This window comes from Ixodes scapularis, unplaced genomic scaffold (genome assembly GCF_016920785.2).
Source record: "Ixodes scapularis isolate PalLabHiFi unplaced genomic scaffold, ASM1692078v2 ptg000005l_1___fragment_3__unscaffolded, whole genome shotgun sequence".
Lineage (NCBI taxonomy): Eukaryota > Metazoa > Arthropoda > Arachnida > Ixodida > Ixodidae > Ixodes > Ixodes scapularis.
In genome coordinates, this window is record NW_024609887.1 from 1,257,344 (window position 1) to 1,277,453 (window position 20,110).

Below are 20,110 nucleotides of genomic sequence, written 5' to 3' on the forward strand. Positions count from 1 at the left end.
CGGTGTAGAGCGTTTTGCTGTAGTTCATTTCGGTGCGGATTTTTAGGAGTTTTCGGTGTGGGGCTTTTCGGTGCGCGGATATTTCGGTGCACGGACATTTTGATGCATGGACATTCGACGCTATGGTTTTCCCCTCGTCGGTATCTTTCTCCAACATACGCAGACACGCTTCACATCGTGTTTGTGCGTTAAGTTGATAGAGATAGTCTCCTCTATAAGGTTTTGGTTTTATAATTGGAAAGGACCCAAACAGCAAGACGTTTGTAGTTGTTTGTGTATTCAGAACAATTTTGAATATCTTCAAATGCACCTCCTCCGCGTACTCGCATAGCTCCGATTGTTAATAATAAATTTTGATGACCTCGCACGACAAAACAAAGTGTAATTATCACTTGTAACTCATTAGGAAATAAAGTAGGCGTGTGCGGGTACAAAATAAGTGTAATCAAATCAAATATCGATTTGAATCAAGTAAACAAGCCGAATTTGGTGAATGCTAAATCTTTTTTATTTGGTATCAAATGTTTGCTCATACTCGTACGAAAAAAAAAACAGTGACCACAGATCATACACAGCGTATGCTCTGTGGTCAACGTCGCCTTCCATGCTGTAATGATGTCGCCGGACGTAAAGAACTCCCTTCCAGTCGTGCTTATACAGGGCGGTTTTTTTTAACGACTACATATTTTTCTAAACAAGACGTCAGAGTTACGCAATTGGGGTTTGTTCCTTATCTGTCGTCATCAAAAACACCAAATCATTAATTTTTAAAGAGATGTAGTGCACGTGAAATGGTCCGTCCCCCCCCCCCCCCCCCCATGGCGTCCTAAAAAGCCTAATTTGGACGCGAATCGCCTTACCGCAATCTTTTCGGCCGCCCCACTCCTCGCCCCTTCTAAAGTGGCGTTGTCACAGCGATGCGCATGATTTGTCGCTTTGGCTTCATGGCGTTAGGCTGTGCCACGCGAAGGTGGAGCCCACATAAAATCACAACTATATTTTCGCGCCCAAATTAGGAGGACGCCGTATCAGGACGCCGTACAATAGTGTACGCGCGTTACATCTTTTTAGGAATGGACGGTTTGGTTGCTTCCGATTATGGCCAACAACTTTCTAAATACAAGATGCCGTTTTCTTTTTTAATTAAAAGGTTAATTAGCGAATTTTAGGCAATCGGTCGGTTTTTGTTGCGTTCTTTCTTGAACCTAATCATCGCCTGGTCGTATAGCTCACCTACACAAACCGCAACGGCGCTAACTTTCACTGGACAATTTGGTGGCTTTCGATTACGCCCAACAACTTTATAAATCAACTATCCCCTTTTCTTTTATAATCAAAAAGTTCAATAACAAATGTTAGGTAATCAGTCGGTTTTTGTTGCGTTCTTTCTTGAACCCAATCTTCGCCTGGCCGTATAGCTCTCATCCACGAAACGTTAATTTGCGCGTTTTTTCTGATATCTAGTAGGTAAAAAAAAAAATCCAACGTTGTATATAAAGCAGAGGGCAGTTCTTTTCTGATATAAATTAAAGCGTAAGGCACGCGTCTTGCATGCATCTCTTTTTCTTTTTTCTTTTTTCCGGCCTAAAAAAACTAATCCCAAAACCTTCGAAATTGAGTTTATGATGGGGCGAGCGCTTTATCACGGGGTATTTTGTCATGTTTCATAAGCTTTATTACTAGTCAGAAGGAAGCCACGCGAGCCGTATCACGTTGCAAACAGCTAATTCGGGTGTTTCTCAAGGAGCCCTAGAACTTTCCAATTGACATTTCGGTTCTTAATACATTTTAAAAAGTTTGGTACTTAGTCCTAAACATTTAATTTAATAGGCATAAATAAATATACTGCAACTCTCGCAATACGTCTGCCCAAAACATAAAGTTGGTTTCATTGACGTAAAGTGGCTGCGCTCTAATTTCGCGTTACAGAGATTTGTAAACGTCTTTCATTTTTATGCTTGGTCTTTATAAATATTCGTGAATAGCATTCGCGACCTTATCTGTCAAGCCGCGTACGCGGACAGCGCGGCCTCCTCGGCAAGTTGTTCCCTCATCGAAGACGGCAATGAATAAAAGGTACGATCGAAATCTTAATGCCTGAAGAAAGCGCAAGTTTAAAATAATTCTAAGAGTGTCAGTTGATTTTATTTCTACTATATTCAAATTTCAACACTCGTCGCAGGCAGCATGAAAGGAAGCACTACACTCTTGGCGCAAACCAGTGCCCAGTTAACGGTCCTACACTCAAACACGCATCACCCCCCGACCTGTATGAAAAATAAATAATTTCCAGTACTTTTGGTAGAAAAGGCCAATTTTATACTGAGCGTGATATTTTTTGGACCCGAAAGTCCTGTAGCTGTGATCGGTAGTTCATAGCTTCAGGAAGGCGAAGAACGACGGATGCAATATTTCCCGCGGAAGTACAGGGTGTCACAAAAGAAAATTTACACCATCTTTTTTACCGCAAAAATAAACTAGGCATCGCCGAACGCTCATTCTCCGCCCAAAGGTAGAGCTAGAGGTCACAAGCAGATGCCAAAGCTTCAGCCCGATCCGATAACTTAATCAAAAGTTATAAGTGATTTTCTGAAAAGTTCAATGGGAAAATGGCGGCCGACGGAGTTTTCAAACACATGAGGCTCTATGGCACTAGAAACCGAAAACGGGCAAAAATGGGCTCCATTTTCCCATTGAACTTTTCAGAAAATCACTTATAACTTTTGATTAAGTTATCGGATCGGGCTGAAACTTTGGCATCTGGTTGTGACCTCTAGCTCTACCTTTGGGCGGAGAATGAGCGTTCGGCAATGCCTAGTTTATTTTTGCGGTGAAAAAGACCGTGTAAATTTTCTTTTGTGACACCCTGTACTGTTTTGACGTTGAATTCCACATAAAATTGTATTTGCACAAATTGGTGGCACGATACCGAACTTGCTTGATTACTCTTCTTTTAGAGACTACATAACCAGGCATAATCTACAGACACTGCAGAATTTATTCGCGCGAAAGACAAGTACGGACATAAAGATCACAACAAAGCTCTGCATTTCTACTGCATTTCTTTCTTTCTGTACTTGTAGGCAGTTAGCCCGCATGACTATATTCAAAAATTGACATATCTTTTAAGCCTACCCCTTTTTATAGTTTTTGGTAAATTAATTAGGAATTGTGGCGCATCCCGGCTGGGTTTGGGTAAAGATCTCGCACGTGTTCAAGGCAGTGTTGCGGAATGGGCAACCCCATTCCATTCCAATTCCATTCCGGGGAATTAGAGTTTTCGATAATTCCATTCCTTTCAATTCCTACGAATGGAGGCACTGAGCCCATTCCCACTCCTGGAATGGCTGAGTCGCTCCATTCCATTCCTCCAATTCCTAAACGTTAAAAATGTCACTTGACAGCTGCATTACGTTGCAGGGTTGGGCAGAAATATTCAAAAATGTATTTGGAAATACAAATACTGGGATAGATGAAAATAGCTGCTAAGATACTGATACTCAAGTCTCAAATATATCTATAAAAATGTATAGTGATACGTATCGGAAATGCATTTTAAAAAGAGGCAAAAAGTCTTTGGAAATACAAATACAAGCATACAATACAATACAATACAATACAATGCAATACAGTTTTCAAATTTTTTTGAGACGCCAACTGAGATGAGGCTTTAAAGGGGCGGTGCAATGATATTCTATTGGAATGTTTTTCACTTTACACGAGCTTACTGGTACTAGTGGGACTCAAGGATACTCGCACACGACGCCACTGACCAAGAAACTCCTTTGTTGGGCTCCAATTTCGAGGACAAAACCGAGCGTTTCCATTCAATCTCTCCTTCGCAAAACCTGATGACGTAGCTGGGCGGTAGCAGTACCGCCCAGTGACGATATTTGAATGCGGCTCATAGATTGGACCCGGAAATTGCGTGGGCACTCGATTTCGGCTCGTGATAATCTATAGCTCGAGAAGCATTCGGGTGGTGTCCCGTGTCCAATCGCTGCAATGAAGAAAACAGCCGAACCAGAACAATGTCTGGAACTCAGCGCGTGTCCCGTGCCTTGCCAACCCCAGCGCATGGCTATGATCGACATTGGCGGCATATAATCGGCTCCAGATCACGTGGCCGCTTGTTCTGGCTGCGAGTTGAGGGGGTGAACGCTGCTCGTTTTCTTTATTTTTTTTACTGCGACTTCGATTGCGTGTGGTGAGAAACGAACGGGTATTTTACAGGTCATTAACGTCAGGGATCAGTTCTAAGCGGTATTTGCGCAAAATAGAAAAATCGTTGCATCGCACCTTTAAGTTTAAAGTGGAAGTTTCTTCTTTTTTTTTCTTGAAATTACTTTTCCGCAGGCTTGGCACTTCGCCTTGAAGGTAGTGGTTCCGGACAAAGAGTTCTAAATGGGTTTAAAAAACGTTCAATCAAGGATTGACCGCGGTCAATTCCCTGGCATCCTGTCTGACTGACAAGTGATGCGAAAAGACTTCGACCTCTAAAATAAATTCCATCAAAACGCGCCCCTGTTAGCACTGATATCATGACGTCACGGTGGGATGAACTATTATTCTTGAATCTGTAGGTGTTGCCTTGAACATGAAACTTTACCCACGCTGCTGTATGAAAGGACAATACATACTTTCGTTGTAGCGGACCTCGTTGAAGACCATGCAGGCAGTTGCATTTGGAATTTTCGAGAAAAGTGGACCACCTGAAGCATCCTAAAGCACATGTATTATCTTCTGTTACGGTTGAAAAATCGATACGGTGGCATCCCTGTTGTGACGGTCCTTCTTGCCGACTCTAAGCCTCCATCGCACGAAGGGCAGTCTTCAAGTTTCGCCTAGCATCATTCAAACAGAGACCTCGTGGAATGAGACCTGATATTGCCGGCACAGGTGCGAGCTCTTCGAGGAACAGCGCGCTCGAGACGATTCGAAAGTGTACGAAGTCTGGGTCCGCACAGCGAGACCACGTCTGGCCTCCTTCCTGGGTATCGGATCACCAGAGCAGCAGGTCACGTTCACGTCGGCTGATGACGTACCAGCCGTGCAATATTACAGGCGCAGACGCATTCGGATATGTGTCGAACTTCACTGATGAAAGGCGCCACCGCCGCCTCCCCCCCCCCCCCTCCCCCCTCTGTTCTTTGCTTTGACGCTTGTGTTTTGTATTGCATTTTTTTCTTTTGCGCATAAATCTGGTTGGGCGTTACGCGGGTTCGCAGTTTCCTGCTCATTTTATTTCTGAACAACCGACTCCCTGACTGGCTCGGTATAGCTGAACGTAATAAATAAATAAATAAATAAATAAATAAATAAAATATAAATAACCTGGCCCATTCCATTCCCATTCCATTCCGGGCAAAAGGCATCTAATTCCATTCCCATTCCATTCCCCTCACCGTTGCCGCCATTCCATTCCCATTCTATTCCGGGCTCGCGAAAATGCGGAATGATTCCGGAATCATTCCAACTCCGGAGTGGCAACTCCGCAACACTGGTTCAAGGACACATTTCGGCATGATTTCCCGCTTGGTGACGACGTTGAGCTGGCCGCTGTGCGGCTTCTTTTCTAAGTAGGCGGGGAACGCCAGGCGCCTAAATTAGCCAAGCAGCCCCAAAACTTGCGGTAGTACACCTTCCAAACTCCTGTTGTTTTTTTTGTTTTCTTTTAGATGGTCGCTGGCCTTTGCCTACCCTGACAGAGCCCCGAACAATTATGATGCTAGGGCTGCAGAGGCTATCTGGGCATTCCATTTCTTAATCAGCGAACAAATGGGAACAGAAGTGAATGAAAACTTCGTAATACCTGCTGTCTTTTAATAAATGGCATGATATGCTACTATTGCTAGTTGCACTATTTTACGCGAAGAAAATTGTGATTTTGCGGTTCAATCTCCGTGTTTCCCGTTCTCTTTGCTGATACGCAAGATGTTTGTCGGCTGTCGAGTTTTCAGTTACATTTGTTGACAGAAAGTAAATGCACGTTTGGCCACAAATAAATTCTTTCTTTTTAAAGGCTGAAGATTGATTAAATATACCATAAACCGTTTCACTTTTTACGGAAATTTGCTTTTACTCTTCTTAGTAGCTTCAACGAGGCGGCCGTCACTTTAGAAAACACCTGTGGTACAAACCTATATATTATGCAGCAGAAATGGTCAGACTGTGTCCCTCTGACTGCAATATCTTTGACTTGTAATTACTCATGAATATTACTTTGTACAAAAAACAAAAACACAATAGTGATACAATCACTCCTCAGTCTGCCGTTGTTAGCACGACCAATTTTCAACTCTCTGGGTAGAGCTCAAAGTTCAGATAAAAATACCCATTTTTTTCCCTTCTGCTGTGATGTTCAAGTTCCGCTCACTCGAGATAAATATGCGGTGTTGTAGCGTATGTGGCCGCATGCGGAAGTATCTGAATGTAAAAGAACTTGTTGTTGGGCTAGTTGGTGTTGACTTTTAGAGCTGCACAAAGAGTAAAAAAAAAAAAGGCGAAAAGCGAGCCAGCCCGAACCTTTCCGAGCTCATATCCAGCCTGCCTAACTAATCCCTTGTGTTTGGGATTGAAGCAGAGAACCTTGAACGGTTACAGAGATTTTGTCGGGGGGCCGGTAAGCCCATTAGCGCTCGTGCGAGAAGGCCGGAAAAAGCGAGGAGGAAAATGGAGGAGGAAAGGGGAGGAGGAAAAAATAAAAGAGGGGGAATCTTCTGCCAGGCTGAAGAAAATTTTGAGCGCCCGCCTGCGTGTGTCAAGCAAGACACATCTGCGTGTGTCAAGCAAGAAGTTACGGGTATTGTCTACGAGTGCACATGCTGCCTCCGGAGGTCAAGGCCTTATTCGGAAACTTCATACCATTCGTAGGTCATGGAAAGCGAATTTGCAAAATCCTTCAAGCCGAGTGGCATCGTCAAACACGGCACTACCGGAACTACCTATTTATGCAGCTGCGAACAAACCCGACAAATACCTTCAGCAGAAGGGCCAGGCGAGAAATCGCCTCCCTCACAAAGAGAACGACCGACCATCTGTGGAAACTCACTTTGTGGCATCTCCGTAAGAACAGACCAAGGGAAGAACAGGCGTTGAATAACCCCGTATGCACAATAAGAGACATCCACATACCAAACGCAGTACAGCAAGTTCTCAGTCTGGGCCCTAAGTTTGCCGTAAAACCTAAGAAGACGGCACCGGATTTACTTTCCCTTGTGAGGGAAGTCTCGAGACGAGCTCCGGAGACCGAAATGGATCGCTGCACCTCTGAAGGTGTAGACATGCTTATGCAGTACAAACCACCATCTACTCCTCTGTCCATCAAGAGAGTAGAAACGTACCTGAAAGAGAATTCATTATATCTTCTGCCCGCTGACAAAGAAGGAGGTTTTGTCCTCATGCATTCGGACACGTTTGGAGAAAAAGCATTAACAGCAGTCAAATCCGTTTTCAGCAAGCGCTCTGAGATCTCCCTGGAAAAAGTTAAAAGGAAAGCAAAACAATTTTGTCACTTGAACGATTTAAAACAACTCTGCTCCTACGTCGATCGCAGTAAAAAACTGAGTCTAGAATTATTTTTCAGCGCCAAAACTCACAAAGCGGATTGCCCCCTCCGGGTTATCGTTTCTGAAAGGGGGACATGGCAAAAGTCTGTTGCCTTATTTCTGCAAACACGGCTAAACCTACTTAACATTGATGATCCATACCTGATCAGCAGCTCCTCTGAAGTTTTCAACTTTTTAGAAGAGCATCGTGACCAAGACCTAAAGGTGTTCTCCATCCACATTAAGGATCTGTATTATTCCTTGCCCCACGACCGCCTCCTAAGGTACATAGAGGACAGCATAGACACCTTCGGTGCTATTGCCTTTCAAAATGAGTCGGGCTTTTCCGAAAGCAAGTTTTTGACCTTGATTAACATCTACCTCAGGTCGACCTTTGCTACCTGGGATTACCAGCCATACCTACAGAAGAGAGGTGTGTGCATCGGGTCCTGCATTGCCCCTATCCTTAGCGATCTCTATCTAGCGCACAACGACAGGAAGATAAAAGTATCATTAGACAGCTCCAAAGTTATAAGAGTGTTCCGGTACGTCGACGAGTATTTAATTGTTCTAGCTTCAGACGATCGCAACTTCACCAGCATGGTTGCTGACGTCCTCGACAGTTTTAAAATCTGCATGAGTCCTTTGCAAATTACCCATGAACTTCCAAACGAGCGCTCTTTAAGATTCCTAGATCTCAGACTCTTCATGTAACCCTACCATTTATGCTGGTCGTATGAGCCCAGGGGAAAAAAACCGCTCTTACCATTCAATTCGGCCCATTCAAAACTCGTTAAAAGAAGCATCGTGCGGTTATGCCTCAAAAACTCACTCAAAAAATCCTGCTCGCATTCCATTCCAGCGAGCTTTGACGGGCAAGTCTCAAGACTAAAGCGCGCAGGATACCCAAACTCGTTATTAACATCAGTGGCCGAAAAGCTCATCAACGAAAGCAGGCAAGATTTTTGCACACAACAAAAGCAAAGAGACAAAACAAAGAAGCCCATCATTGTGCCATATATTCATAATTTTTCCCACAGACTGAAGAAAATAGCTAACCGAGTAAACCTGGAAGTCATCTTCTCAGCTCCTTAGAAACTTCACAGCTTATGCAAGAAGGTAAATACTCCACCAATAACAACAGTTGGCTGCAAAAAGAAGCACAAGAATACCTTTGTCCCTTGTGCAAAAAAGGTGGTCTACTCCTTTCCGCTCTCTCGTGGAAAGCTGCACATAGGTCAAACCGGAAGGTGTCTGAACGATCGCCTTCGAGAGCATAACAACACATTCACCAACAAAAGCTCCGGTCATCTAGGGATTCACTGCCGTGACTGTGGGTGCTCAGTGCAGCTGAGTAACTGCGACGTGCTTGGCAAGCATCATAACAAGCTCACAAGAAAAATCGAGGCAGAGAACATTGCGAAACATAACGGCACATGCGTTAGTACTCCGTCTTTAACCTTGTCACAAAAAGAATTAGACTACCTAGCTTTACATTAATTTCAATTTAGTTCACTATTTAGCATCATATCGAAAGAAAAGAAAAAAAGACCAGTTATTCTCCCTGGCCCTTACCCGCGAAAATGTCAGGATGTCAGGCGTTTCCTAGCGACCGAGGCGAGAAATCGACGGTCACGACACTTGTGAAACGAAACATCGCGGTGATAGAACACGAGCTCGATTTGCGGGAGATCGAGAACGTCTTCGTCGAAATTTTAACGGGCAAAAAAACGGAACCCAACCTCTTTTTGTTGAATATATAGAGCTCGCCTAAACAAAGAAAGGTTAGGTTCAGAGCCCTGCTCCGCAAAACTCTCAAGATTAGCGGAAACCGGCCTCTCGTGGTTGTGGGGGATTTTAACGCGCGTCATCAGGCCTGGGGGTACTCTCATCAGTGCCCAAAAGGTAGACAATTGTGGGAGGACATGCAAGACCAGGGGCTTTCGTTACACACTGACCCTGATAGCCCCACGCGAGTGGGCAACAGCGTTAGTGTGGATACGTCTCCAGATCTCACCCTCTCCAAGAACGTCCGCGGCCTCGAATGGCACAATTCAGAGCTAAATTTTGGGAGCGACCACTACATACTGGTACCCCTCCTCAAAGAAGGCCTTAAAACGCGCAGGGCACGCGCGCCAGCCACCGTCGAATGGGACCAGTTTAGAACAATCAGATCCAACCAGGAAGGGAAGCCCATTTGCGACATCGGGGAATGGGCGGAACAGCTAAAATCGAACGTCGGGGAGGCTACCAAAAACTTAGAAGGTGAAGACGCCTCCGAGATTGCCGATAGCCGCCTCCTGCATATGTGGGAGGCTAAGCAAAGCATGGAAAGACGTCTAAGGACACAAAAATGGAACCGCACCCTCCGGAGAAGGTTAGCGCGACACAACAAGGAAATTGAGGATTACTCCTTTAAATTATGCGAACAAAATTGGGGCAACAAGTGCGACCAGATGGAAGGCGAGATGAACCTCGCTAGAACTTGGGGTATGCTCCGCCATTTGCTCGACCCGGAAAATTCGAAAACCCAATCGGGAATCAGACTCGCCAAAGCTCGACAGGCTTTTGATGGCGGCGACGACGATTTCATGCAGAAACTAATAGAAAACTACGTAGGTGAGACCAATCAAACTTCCCTTCCAGACTATGATGGTGCGCACAACGAGGCGCTTGATGCCCCCATCACTGAAGCGGAAGTTAGAGCGGAATTAGTTAGGCTCCGCACAAAGTCTGCCCCGGGTCCTGACGGGATTACAAATAAAATGCTCAGGAACTTGGATGATACCTCGATAGGTTACCTAACGGAGTACATGCAAGAATGCTGGGACAAAGGCGAGCTGCCGCAGCAATGGAAATCGGCAAACGTCGTCTTAATACCCAAGCCGGGCAAGCCTCCGCAGCTCGGGAATCTCAGGCCCATATCGCTTACCTTGTGCATAGGAAAGCTAATGGAGCACGTCATCCAGACGAGATTAATCGAATACCTGGAAAAGCAGGACCTCTTGCCGCACACACTGATCGGGTTCCGCCCTCATCTGTGCACGCAGGATATCATGCTTCAGATTAAACACGACATTGTCGACTCGCGGTCTAAGGATGCGAAGGTGATCCTAGGGCTAGACCTGACGAAAGCCTTCGACAACGTAAAGCACGAGGCGATACTTACCGGACTTAGCAATCTAAATGTGGGCACTAAAACTTTCAATTGCGTGCGAAACTTCCTTTCCGGCAGGACGGCCTGCTTAAAATTCCAATCTATCGAATCTTCCATTCTTGAGCTCGGCAGCAGGGGCACGCCCCAGGGCTCGGTGTTGTCACCCCTCCTCTTTAACGTGGCCATGTGCGCGCTCCCCACGCATCGAGGGGTACAATTCAGCCTCTACGCTGATAACATTACCTTATGGGTCAACCAGGGTAGTGACTCGGAAATTGAACAAAGGCTCCAGGCGGCGACCGACACAATCGTGAGGTACGCGGCCGAGCGAGGATTGGCTTGTTCGCCACAAAAATCGGAACTATTCGTCTACAACCCTAGGCATTTCCGGTGTAAGGCACCGTCGGATATTCTAATTCAGGTAGCGGGAGCAGAGGTCCCAAAAGTAGAACAGATACGAATTCTCGGCCTAGTTCTCCAGTCTCACGGCCACAGCGGCGAGACTCTAAAGCGACTGGGGAGCCACGTGATTCAGACACTGAGCCTCATCAGGCGGGTTGCGAGCAAAGGGCGAGGATTAAAAGAAAAGAATTTAATGAGGCTGGTACAAGCTTTCATATTCAGCAGAGTTAGCTACTCTACGCCTTATCTCGACTTAAAGTCGGCAGAAAAGATGAAAATTGACGGATAAATACGTAGATGCGTCAAGCGCGCGCTGGGCCTGCCCACGTGCACATCCACGGAGCGACTTTTGGCGCTCGGGATGCACAACACGTGGGTGGAACTGGCGGAAGCGGTGCGCACATCTCAGATTGAGAGATTGTGCGCCACAAAAACGGGCAGGACTATCCTGGCTAAAGTAGGAATCAATCCGCACAGGGGCCCAATCCTGAAGGCAGAAATTAAGGAGGGAATCAGAAGCTGGCTAACCATCCCCCCTTTACCTAAGAATATGCATCCCGAGCATAATAAGATCAGAAGAGAGAAGAGAGCAGAGGCCATTAGTCTCCGGTATAGGGAGCTGCCCTCGGAGCAGCTAGCGTATGTGGACGCCGCTTGTGGCCACGACGGACGAGCGGTAGCCGCGGTAGTCGATGGCCGCGGAAATGCCGTTACGGCAATCTCCTTAAGGACGCGCTCTGCTGCAGTGGCGGAGGAAGTTGCAGTAGCATTGGCTTGCGTCGGCACGGAAGCTAATTTCATCATAAGCGACAGTAAAACTGCCATCCAAAATTTTAGTGCAGGCAGAATCTCGCCTGCGGCGGCGAAGATTCTCGATCAGCGACAAATTGCGAGGAAAATTACGTTGATCTGGACACCGGCACATGCCTCCGTCCCCGGCAACGAGGCGGCTCACGAGCTAGCTCGAGGTTTATACCACCGGGCTGGTAGGACCCCCTCTGGCAAGGGAGCGGTGAACGCATGGTAAAATATGGGGAAATTACTCAACATTACAGATTGGAACGTAGGCTGGTACCCCCACCAGACCCGTCATTGAATAATACGCAGGCAGTCGCGTGGCGACGACTGCAAACATACACGTACCCACACCCAATCCTGGTGAACCATATGTTCCCGGATATAAAATCAGACGAGTGTACACACTGCGGGTTGAGAGGGTCCCTCGACCATATAATCTGGGAATGCTCAAATTCTCCTGGGAGGGCGCTAAATATCGCTTCTAAAGAATCCTGGGAGATCCTGCTGCGCAGTTCGGACCCTGAGCTCCAGCTGCGCCTCGTCCGACTGGCTGAAGAGGCCGCCGGGACACAAGACCTCCTGACCAGCATCTAAAGCGGTGCCTCCTCCCTCCCCGGCCTGGTGCTGAGGGGGGAGGGAGAATGCCAATTCTGTCGGACAATAAATGTTCTTTCCTCCTCCTCCTCCCTGGCCCTTGCATATAGCACAAATAGAAGAAGAGAAAGTGTAAATATAGAGAGTTGTCAGTCAGCGCTGAGTAAGTGTTTCTTTTGTGTGTATGTTGATTTGAATGACTGTTCTGCGGGTGCGCTGTTCCCGGTGAACCCAAAAAGTTATTCGCCCAAATAAAAGAACAAAAAATGCCACGATTTTTTCAAAAGCAGAGATCAAGATCTTTTAGCAGCCCACCAAAAGTACAAAAATAAGCAAACATCTGATTTGAAAAATACAAAACATGATTATTATTAACGCCTATATTTCCGCGTCCAGAATGAGCCCACAAAAATACGGGAAGCCGTCAATACCCTCATGAACAATAACAACTAAGCCACAGAAATACAAACTGTGATCTTCGATGGCGAGCGTGTAAGCGGGTTGGAGTCATCTGACGCAATGAACGAGCATTTTGCAAAAGTTGGCGAGTGTACTGAAGATACGCAAGCATATTACGACACAGCTAGCACGATTTCCTTAACAAACTCGGTAATGTTACCACCAGTCACCCCACAGGAAATTGTACCACTAATAACAGAAAAAAATGTAGCTGCTGGCATCGACGACCTTAAACCAGTTCCTATTAAATACGTTTCGCAAGATGTTAGGAACGTGCTATCACACATCATAAACTGCATGTTAGAAACGGGTATATTTTCTGAGCAACTTAAAATTGACAAAGTTACACCTTTGTACAAAAAGGGCGGAGAATACTTACAAAATTTTAGACCAATTTAGGTCTTGCTTAAATTTTATAAACTACTTGAGGGCGTTATACAAAGCAGAATAGATCCATTTATATCCGAGTGTCATGTGATTAACACATCACAATATGGATTTCAGAAAGGTAAATCCACGGAGCAAGCACTCGTAGAGGGAAAAGACAAGATAATTGGGAATACATTATTTTAGACCTAAGTAAACCATTTGACACTGTAGAACACGACATAGTGTTACATACTGATTAGCGACGGTTGGAACTGAATCGGATGTGTGTCTTGTTGGTTTCGCGGTACGTGTGGTTTTTCCAATAATAAACCAGTTGCAAGTAGCGCTCTGTGGTGTGTCTCTCCTACTCGTCCGTCGTTTTTAGCGCTTTTAACCCCTAAACATGTTCAACCAACTAGCCCAAATCCAAACCCTTCTGCAATACCTTTCTTCTACATGGGCATCTTTTAACTGTTCACCGTGTTATCAACAAGACATATACTTCATCAATGCCATCGCTGTTACGTCTGTCAAGGCGAGACACTGTGCGTACGCCATAAGGAACGGGGGCTACTCATCGGAAGTCCTGAACCTCTTCCAGATACCGCCATCGACCGGATATGCGAAAAGGATTACGAAGATTCTACGTGCAGAAACCTGGAGGCAAGTAAGGCTACTTCAAGATTGTCTGAAGGTTTGGTGCCGTACGGTTTATAAGGATGGGGGGGTGGGCGGAATGAAAGTTCAGGGATTGAAGACGCCAAGCCGAAAGGAATACGGAGTTTTTATGGCAAAGGGTGCTGGGGCATCGCTACCGAGGCCCGTCAAGATGAAGAGGGGCGTGTGTGAGGTGGTGCTGCTTGGTGACGCTAAGGCTCCAGAGGATATAGTAAGGATTTTAGAGAAAGGACCCAAGTTTGTCGGTAAAGCAAACGTCAAGCCTCAGGAACTCTTGACACTGGTGCGAGATGTGGGAGACAGAGTAGATCGAGCTAAGAGAGATAGATGCATTTTAGATGGAGTCGATACCATTCCCCGAAAAAGAGGGGGCGTGTCCTCCAGTGGACCTAGAGTTGGCAAGGTTGTGTCTTTTTGTGTGAACGAACATCTCAAGCTACTGGTAGCAGACAAGGAGGGCGGGTTTGTTCTTGTTACTGAGAAGGATTTTTTAAGTAAGGGCAAGCAGTCAATAGAGAAGAATTTTAAGGAAGCAAAGAAGGTTTCCCTCGCAAGGGTAAAGAAGAGGGCTGTTGAACTGTGCCAGAACTTGAGTCTGGACAGTTTAAAAGCTTCCATCGTACGGGCTAAGGATCTTAACCTGAAGGTTTTCTTCATGGTGAAGACTCATAAAGTGGACATGCCGTTTAGGGCTGTTGGCGCAGATGCAGATGTCATCGTACCTTCAGCTTCACCTTTCCCAGCTTCACTTGAACGATCCTTTCAGGGTGAACAATTCAGAAAGTGTGGTGGTGTTTCTGACACATTCGAACCCTGGTGCCTGTGATGCGGTATCATTTGACGTTGAAAACCTGTTTTATTCTCTACCACATGACGGTCTTTTCGTAGCTATTCGTGAGGCCATTGAAGTGTTTGGAGAGGTCAAGTTACAAAATCAATGTGGGGTTGCCGCGGAAGGTTTTCTAGAGTTGCTAGGCTTTTATTTGGAATCCACATATATTGTTTTTAAAGACGTACAGCTCGTGCAGAAGCAAGGTGTGTGTATTGGTGCGAGTGTGGCTCTAGTGTTAAGTGATTTGTACTTAGCAAAGTGTGATAGGGACATTAAGAATAGATTGGAGGCAGGACTCGTCCATGTATTCAGATTTGTGGACGACTACCTTGTTCTGTTCCGGAAAAAAAGGGGAGTCAGAAAGGGCGGTGTTTGTGTCAGACATGTTGGAGATTTTCGGAACTAGCGCCTCGGGCTTGAATTTCACAAGTGAGAACCCGGTGGAGGGTGGTTTGCAGTTTTTGGATCTGAAGTTAGCCCTTCTCCCGTCGCATGTATGTTGGACTTACTGTCCTAGGGCGAAAAAATATGTTTTGCCCTATGACTCGAACCACTCCATGATTATCAAGAGGGGGATCGCCACAACTTGCCTGAACGGGGCTTTAACGAAGTCCTGTCAGCACAGCGTAGCCGAAAGCTTCGGGTTACAAGTGAGGAGGCTGGAGGAGGGAGGCTTTCCCTGTGAGATCATTAAGGGGGTGGTAGAGGGCTTGCTAAAAAAGTTTCGTGGAGTAGGGAAGAGGGAAGAGAGGGGCAAGCCAAATAAAAGACCAGTGGTGATACCGTATATACATAATCTTAGCCATAACATCAAAAAGGTGGGGGAAAAGTATGGCATTTCGGTTATCCTTTCAGCTCCACAGAAATTAAGCAAGCAATGTGGGAGGGTGGAACGGGGTAACACACGGTTGGATATTTGTCAGAAAAAGCACGCAACAAAATACGTAGGGTGCAGAGTGGGGGTAGTGTACAGAATTCCTCTGTCTTGTGGGAGGGTATACGTGGGGCAGTCGGGGCGATGTGTGAACGAAAGACTGAGGGAACATGCCCTGTCATTGAGGTCAGCCCCCTCTGGCAATCTCGCAGTGCATTGCAGTAGGTGTGAGTGTTTACCCTATTTAGACAACACCGTCATCTTGGCACGAAACAAAAATAGAAAGACAAGGGAGATAACGGAAACGTTTTTTATTTGCGAGTGTGACGAGGGTACGTGTGTAAGTGCCCCATCGATAGCCCTGTTTGAATCAGAGTTATCGTTTTTACGATCATGCATGGTGCAAGAGTAAGAAATGTGATTAGCGACGGTTAGAACTGAATCGGATGTGTGTCTTGTTGGTTTCGCCGTACGTGTGTTTTTTTCAATAATAAACCAGTTGCAAGTAGCGCTCTGTGGTGTGTGTCTCTCCTACTTGTCCGTCGTTTTAGCGCTTTTAACCCCTAAACATGTTCAACCAACTAGCCCAAATCCACACCCTTCTGTTCAAAGAACTATACACAGAAAACTACATGCTTAGACTACATTAAATATAAAATTTAATTTTGAAGCTTCCCACGAATTTTCGACGAATATTGCGATACCACCTCCTGTCCTGCAAGGATGGATGAAAATGAATCCTGTGTAGCCGGGCAGTGAAATTTGATTAGTCGGTTCTTTTGGTATACTTGACTCCGTTAAGACAAACGTCCACTAGGGATTTCGAGAAATTCACAGTAACGCGAAACTGGTCCTGAGTAGAGGTCAGGCGATGAACCGTATCAATTTCCGAGGTCTGCAAATCTTGTATGCCTATCTTCAGGGCGTTGTCACCTACTAAGGATGAAAGTTTTTTTTTTTTGTATGTCTGCATGGAATTCCATGAATCTCTTGATTAGACTGCCGACGAAGTTGCTCGGAGTTATTGACCTCAGCACGAAGGAGCTAAGTCTCCTGCGACTGGGCTGATAAATTAGATTTTAAAGACCCAACCTCAGTTCGCGGCTCAGTCACAGTGGCCTCATTCTCAAACACTTTCTAAAAAACGAGTGGTACTGAGCTGAGTGAAAAGCAATGGATTCCAACACCTCAGGTATTGACCTTTCTATGATGTCTAGAGCGGATTTGACGGCCAGTAGCTCTTCGACTTTTGCAGGAAGCTGAAGTAGCGCATCGACATTACTCTTGAGCAGCGTTACTAAACCACTCAGTTGGGAAACTGCCATGGAGACTGCCCTGAAAAAGTGGCCCCGATCTGTCCTTGAGCACCGAGCTAATGGCGAACACAACGCCGCCAGTTCACCCGCAGTGGCCACCCGAGGAACTGCACGTGACGTCTACATTGTCTTTAATCGGCCATTTCGGCGCCGAAACAGATACAGTGGAAGAGGTGACAGGGGTGCCACCCGCATCTCCCCGACGGACGCGCCGCGTCTTACTATCGAAGTTAATATGGACCTTGGTCGGGACGCGCTACCTGAGAGCCCCGCTGAGGCGTGGTTGTATAAAAAGAATATTAATTGTGCCGCAAACCCTTGCAAACTAAAGTTTCTAAAAACATCACGCGTCCTTCATTCTGTACTAAACTCCAATAAATTTTATGCAAAAAGTCTTTTCCGTTTGTTTTTACGCAAAAACATGCTTTCTGAAAGCTCAAGGTGACCAGTACAGACGAATGATAAAGAGTAGCGCTGTTGTCGTCTTATGCTGGGTCTTGGTGGACGCTGACATTGTATGTCATGCTTAGCTAGTGTCCATTGGATTATTTTATGTATAATTGCTTTTTATGCGGACACTGGTCCTGTACACCGTCGAATATATATACATATATATATATATATGTATATATAAGACGTTGGTATATTTCGTTCAACATCAAATTATCAATATACATTATTATTAATGAAAAAAATATCAAATGCATTATGAAACGCACTTTGAAATCTGCTACCCACTTTCCTAACAAATTTTAAGTTTAGGTCACTTAGGCCACAAAAATACATCCTTACTGTTTTCTTGAACATGCAGAATCTTCGACCTCGGCGTACTATTTCAACAATATTGGGGTGGTTATTTATAAGGTCAGATAATTGGCAATCAAGTTTAATCAAACTACCATCAAAATGATGGGTTATATAAAGCGCCCTGCTGAACACCCGTCTTGAAAAAAAGTGGACTATTGCTTGTTTTATCATAGCTCAAAATGCAGTCAACGACTATAAGATACACAAACACAAACACGCATACTAAAAGCGCAAGGCCATGGTGCATGGTTTGCGCTTGGTTCCCTTGACTGGTGTGGGGGACAATGAGCGGCACAGCACGCGGAGCGACGGCGCCGGGAGCGGCGAAGAGAAAGGAGGGGCGAAGCTCGTGGTGTGTACATGAGCTGCATTCCGAAGGCAGAGACATACGGAAGAGCCGGTGCCGAGCAGCGAATCCGAACAGAGACCCGGACCACCCGGCAGCCTTGGCCTACCGCAACATCCGCCTCGGACTCGAACCTTGAGTATCAATTAAACCTTTCTTTATGATGGCGCTTCCTCGTGTGACTTCCTCGGGGCCAAGGGAACTCGGCCTTGTCGGGCGGTATGGACAGGCGACCCGCACCGGGAACACAAAACGCACTATAAGACGTTGAGCTCCGTGACATAGCGTTTTCTGGCTCTGCTTCATTGGCCTCTTTGACCAGGGGTCTTAAACTCGTCAAACACATAGTTGGGGCCGAAAGTTCGCAAAGCGCCCCGATTGGACGTCGTCGAAAAAGGCGCGAAGTCATCGTCGTGTTGGGCCAGTCGCTGCGCTCCGTCAACTTCGGCCCCAACTTTGTGTTCGACGAGTTTAGAGACCCTGTTATGTCGGCTGCGCTCTGACTTGCAGGAAAAATGAATTTAAACGTTTATGTCGTGCAAAAGCTCTTTCATTCACAAAATGCTGACAAGCCGTGTCTTATTTTTTTTTAATAACATTCTTCACTGATTGATTGACTATGTTTTTTTTTAATTCTTGATTTGTTAAAACGATAGCTACCGACTTGTGAAACTCTAACGCAATCGCTTTGTCAACCGAGCAACGCGGAACAAAGTCAGTATCAAAGAACGAATTTTGCCCAGCTAGTCACTCTCGATTGGGTCGATGACATAGCTAAGCTCCGCTTCTGTGCGATCTGGGCACTGCTAACACCACTGACACGTTTGCTGGCATTGTGTCAGCGGGAGCACGCGCTGAGCGCTGAACGAGCACGAGCAGGAGAAAGGAGGACATTAAGAACAAAGGAGGAACATCACTGCCGCCAGCCTGTTGTCTCACCACAAGGATGAGTGCCCCCATCTAGTGGTTGAACTAATGGCTTGTTCAAGATGGCCGTCGTGGGACCGCCGACGCGCGAACAGAATACCGCCAATTGCCAAGAGGTCCCACGCTAAGGCGGGGAGCGTTTGTGTAGGGTGCCTCAATGACCTTCTGTTTAGAGTGATGAAACTCTTTGTAGTACCCGATGCCGACAGCACGCGCTCACGGGGAAAATACAAAAGAATCGACGAAAACAAAATGTCGCCATAGCACAGTCAGCGCCACAGACGCGTGCAGGGACACGCTCTTTCACGCGCTTCTGAACAAAAAATAAATGTGAAAGTGGGAACAAAATGGCCAGATGTCTCCACTCTAAGCAAAGCGCACATGAAGGCACCCTACGTTTGTGTAGCCCGAACAAAAGGTCCTCCCTCCCCCTGGGATGTCTACGACCAAGCACGGCTCCATGCAAAAGCATATGAATATTTTTACCACAAGGATGCGCGTCTTGTGGTAAAGCGACGGATTTCGCAACCATCTGAATACCAATTCAACAACTACTATTTTGTAGAAAAATACAACATATACAAAAGATTCCTCTCGATCATTTTCCAACGCATGCAACAGTTTCTTTTGAGAGGTAAATGTTTCAACAAACCCAGAAAAGGACAGACGCCCCATAAAGAACACTACATTTCTCGTACCGAATCTATATTTTATCAGAAGCAGTAGAAACATAAAGAGGAGTGGTTCGTATATCCTCAGGAAAACAAAGAAATCTTTCAGTATGGGACAGATAAAAATTTCTATTAATGGTATGAGCAGAGATACCTCTACTGATAAAAGCAAATATCTACAAAACTACGGAAGCTTTAAATTATTAAAAGGGTTACTTAATTAAGCTAGTCGGTGTGTAATATTCACACTTGTTGGTATAACTTCGTCAGTGTTGGGTATAAGGTTGAACAGCCCGGCTTGTAAATCTCGAAGTCAAGGTCAGCGACAAGGGT

General features: G+C 45.8%; 1 protein-coding gene across 1 annotated transcript; it reads left to right on the top strand.

Moving 5' to 3' along the window:
- The first annotated feature begins 9,472 nt into the window (after nucleotides 1–9,472).
- LOC121833891 lies at nucleotides 9,473–19,832 on the top strand. Its single transcript, XM_042287601.1, has 2 exons — nucleotides 9,473–10,166; nucleotides 19,672–19,832. Exons 1-2 carry the CDS (start codon nucleotides 9,473–9,475, stop codon nucleotides 19,830–19,832), a joined length of 855 nt encoding a protein of 284 aa, XP_042143535.1.
- The last annotated feature ends 278 nt before the right edge of the window (nucleotides 19,833–20,110 follow it).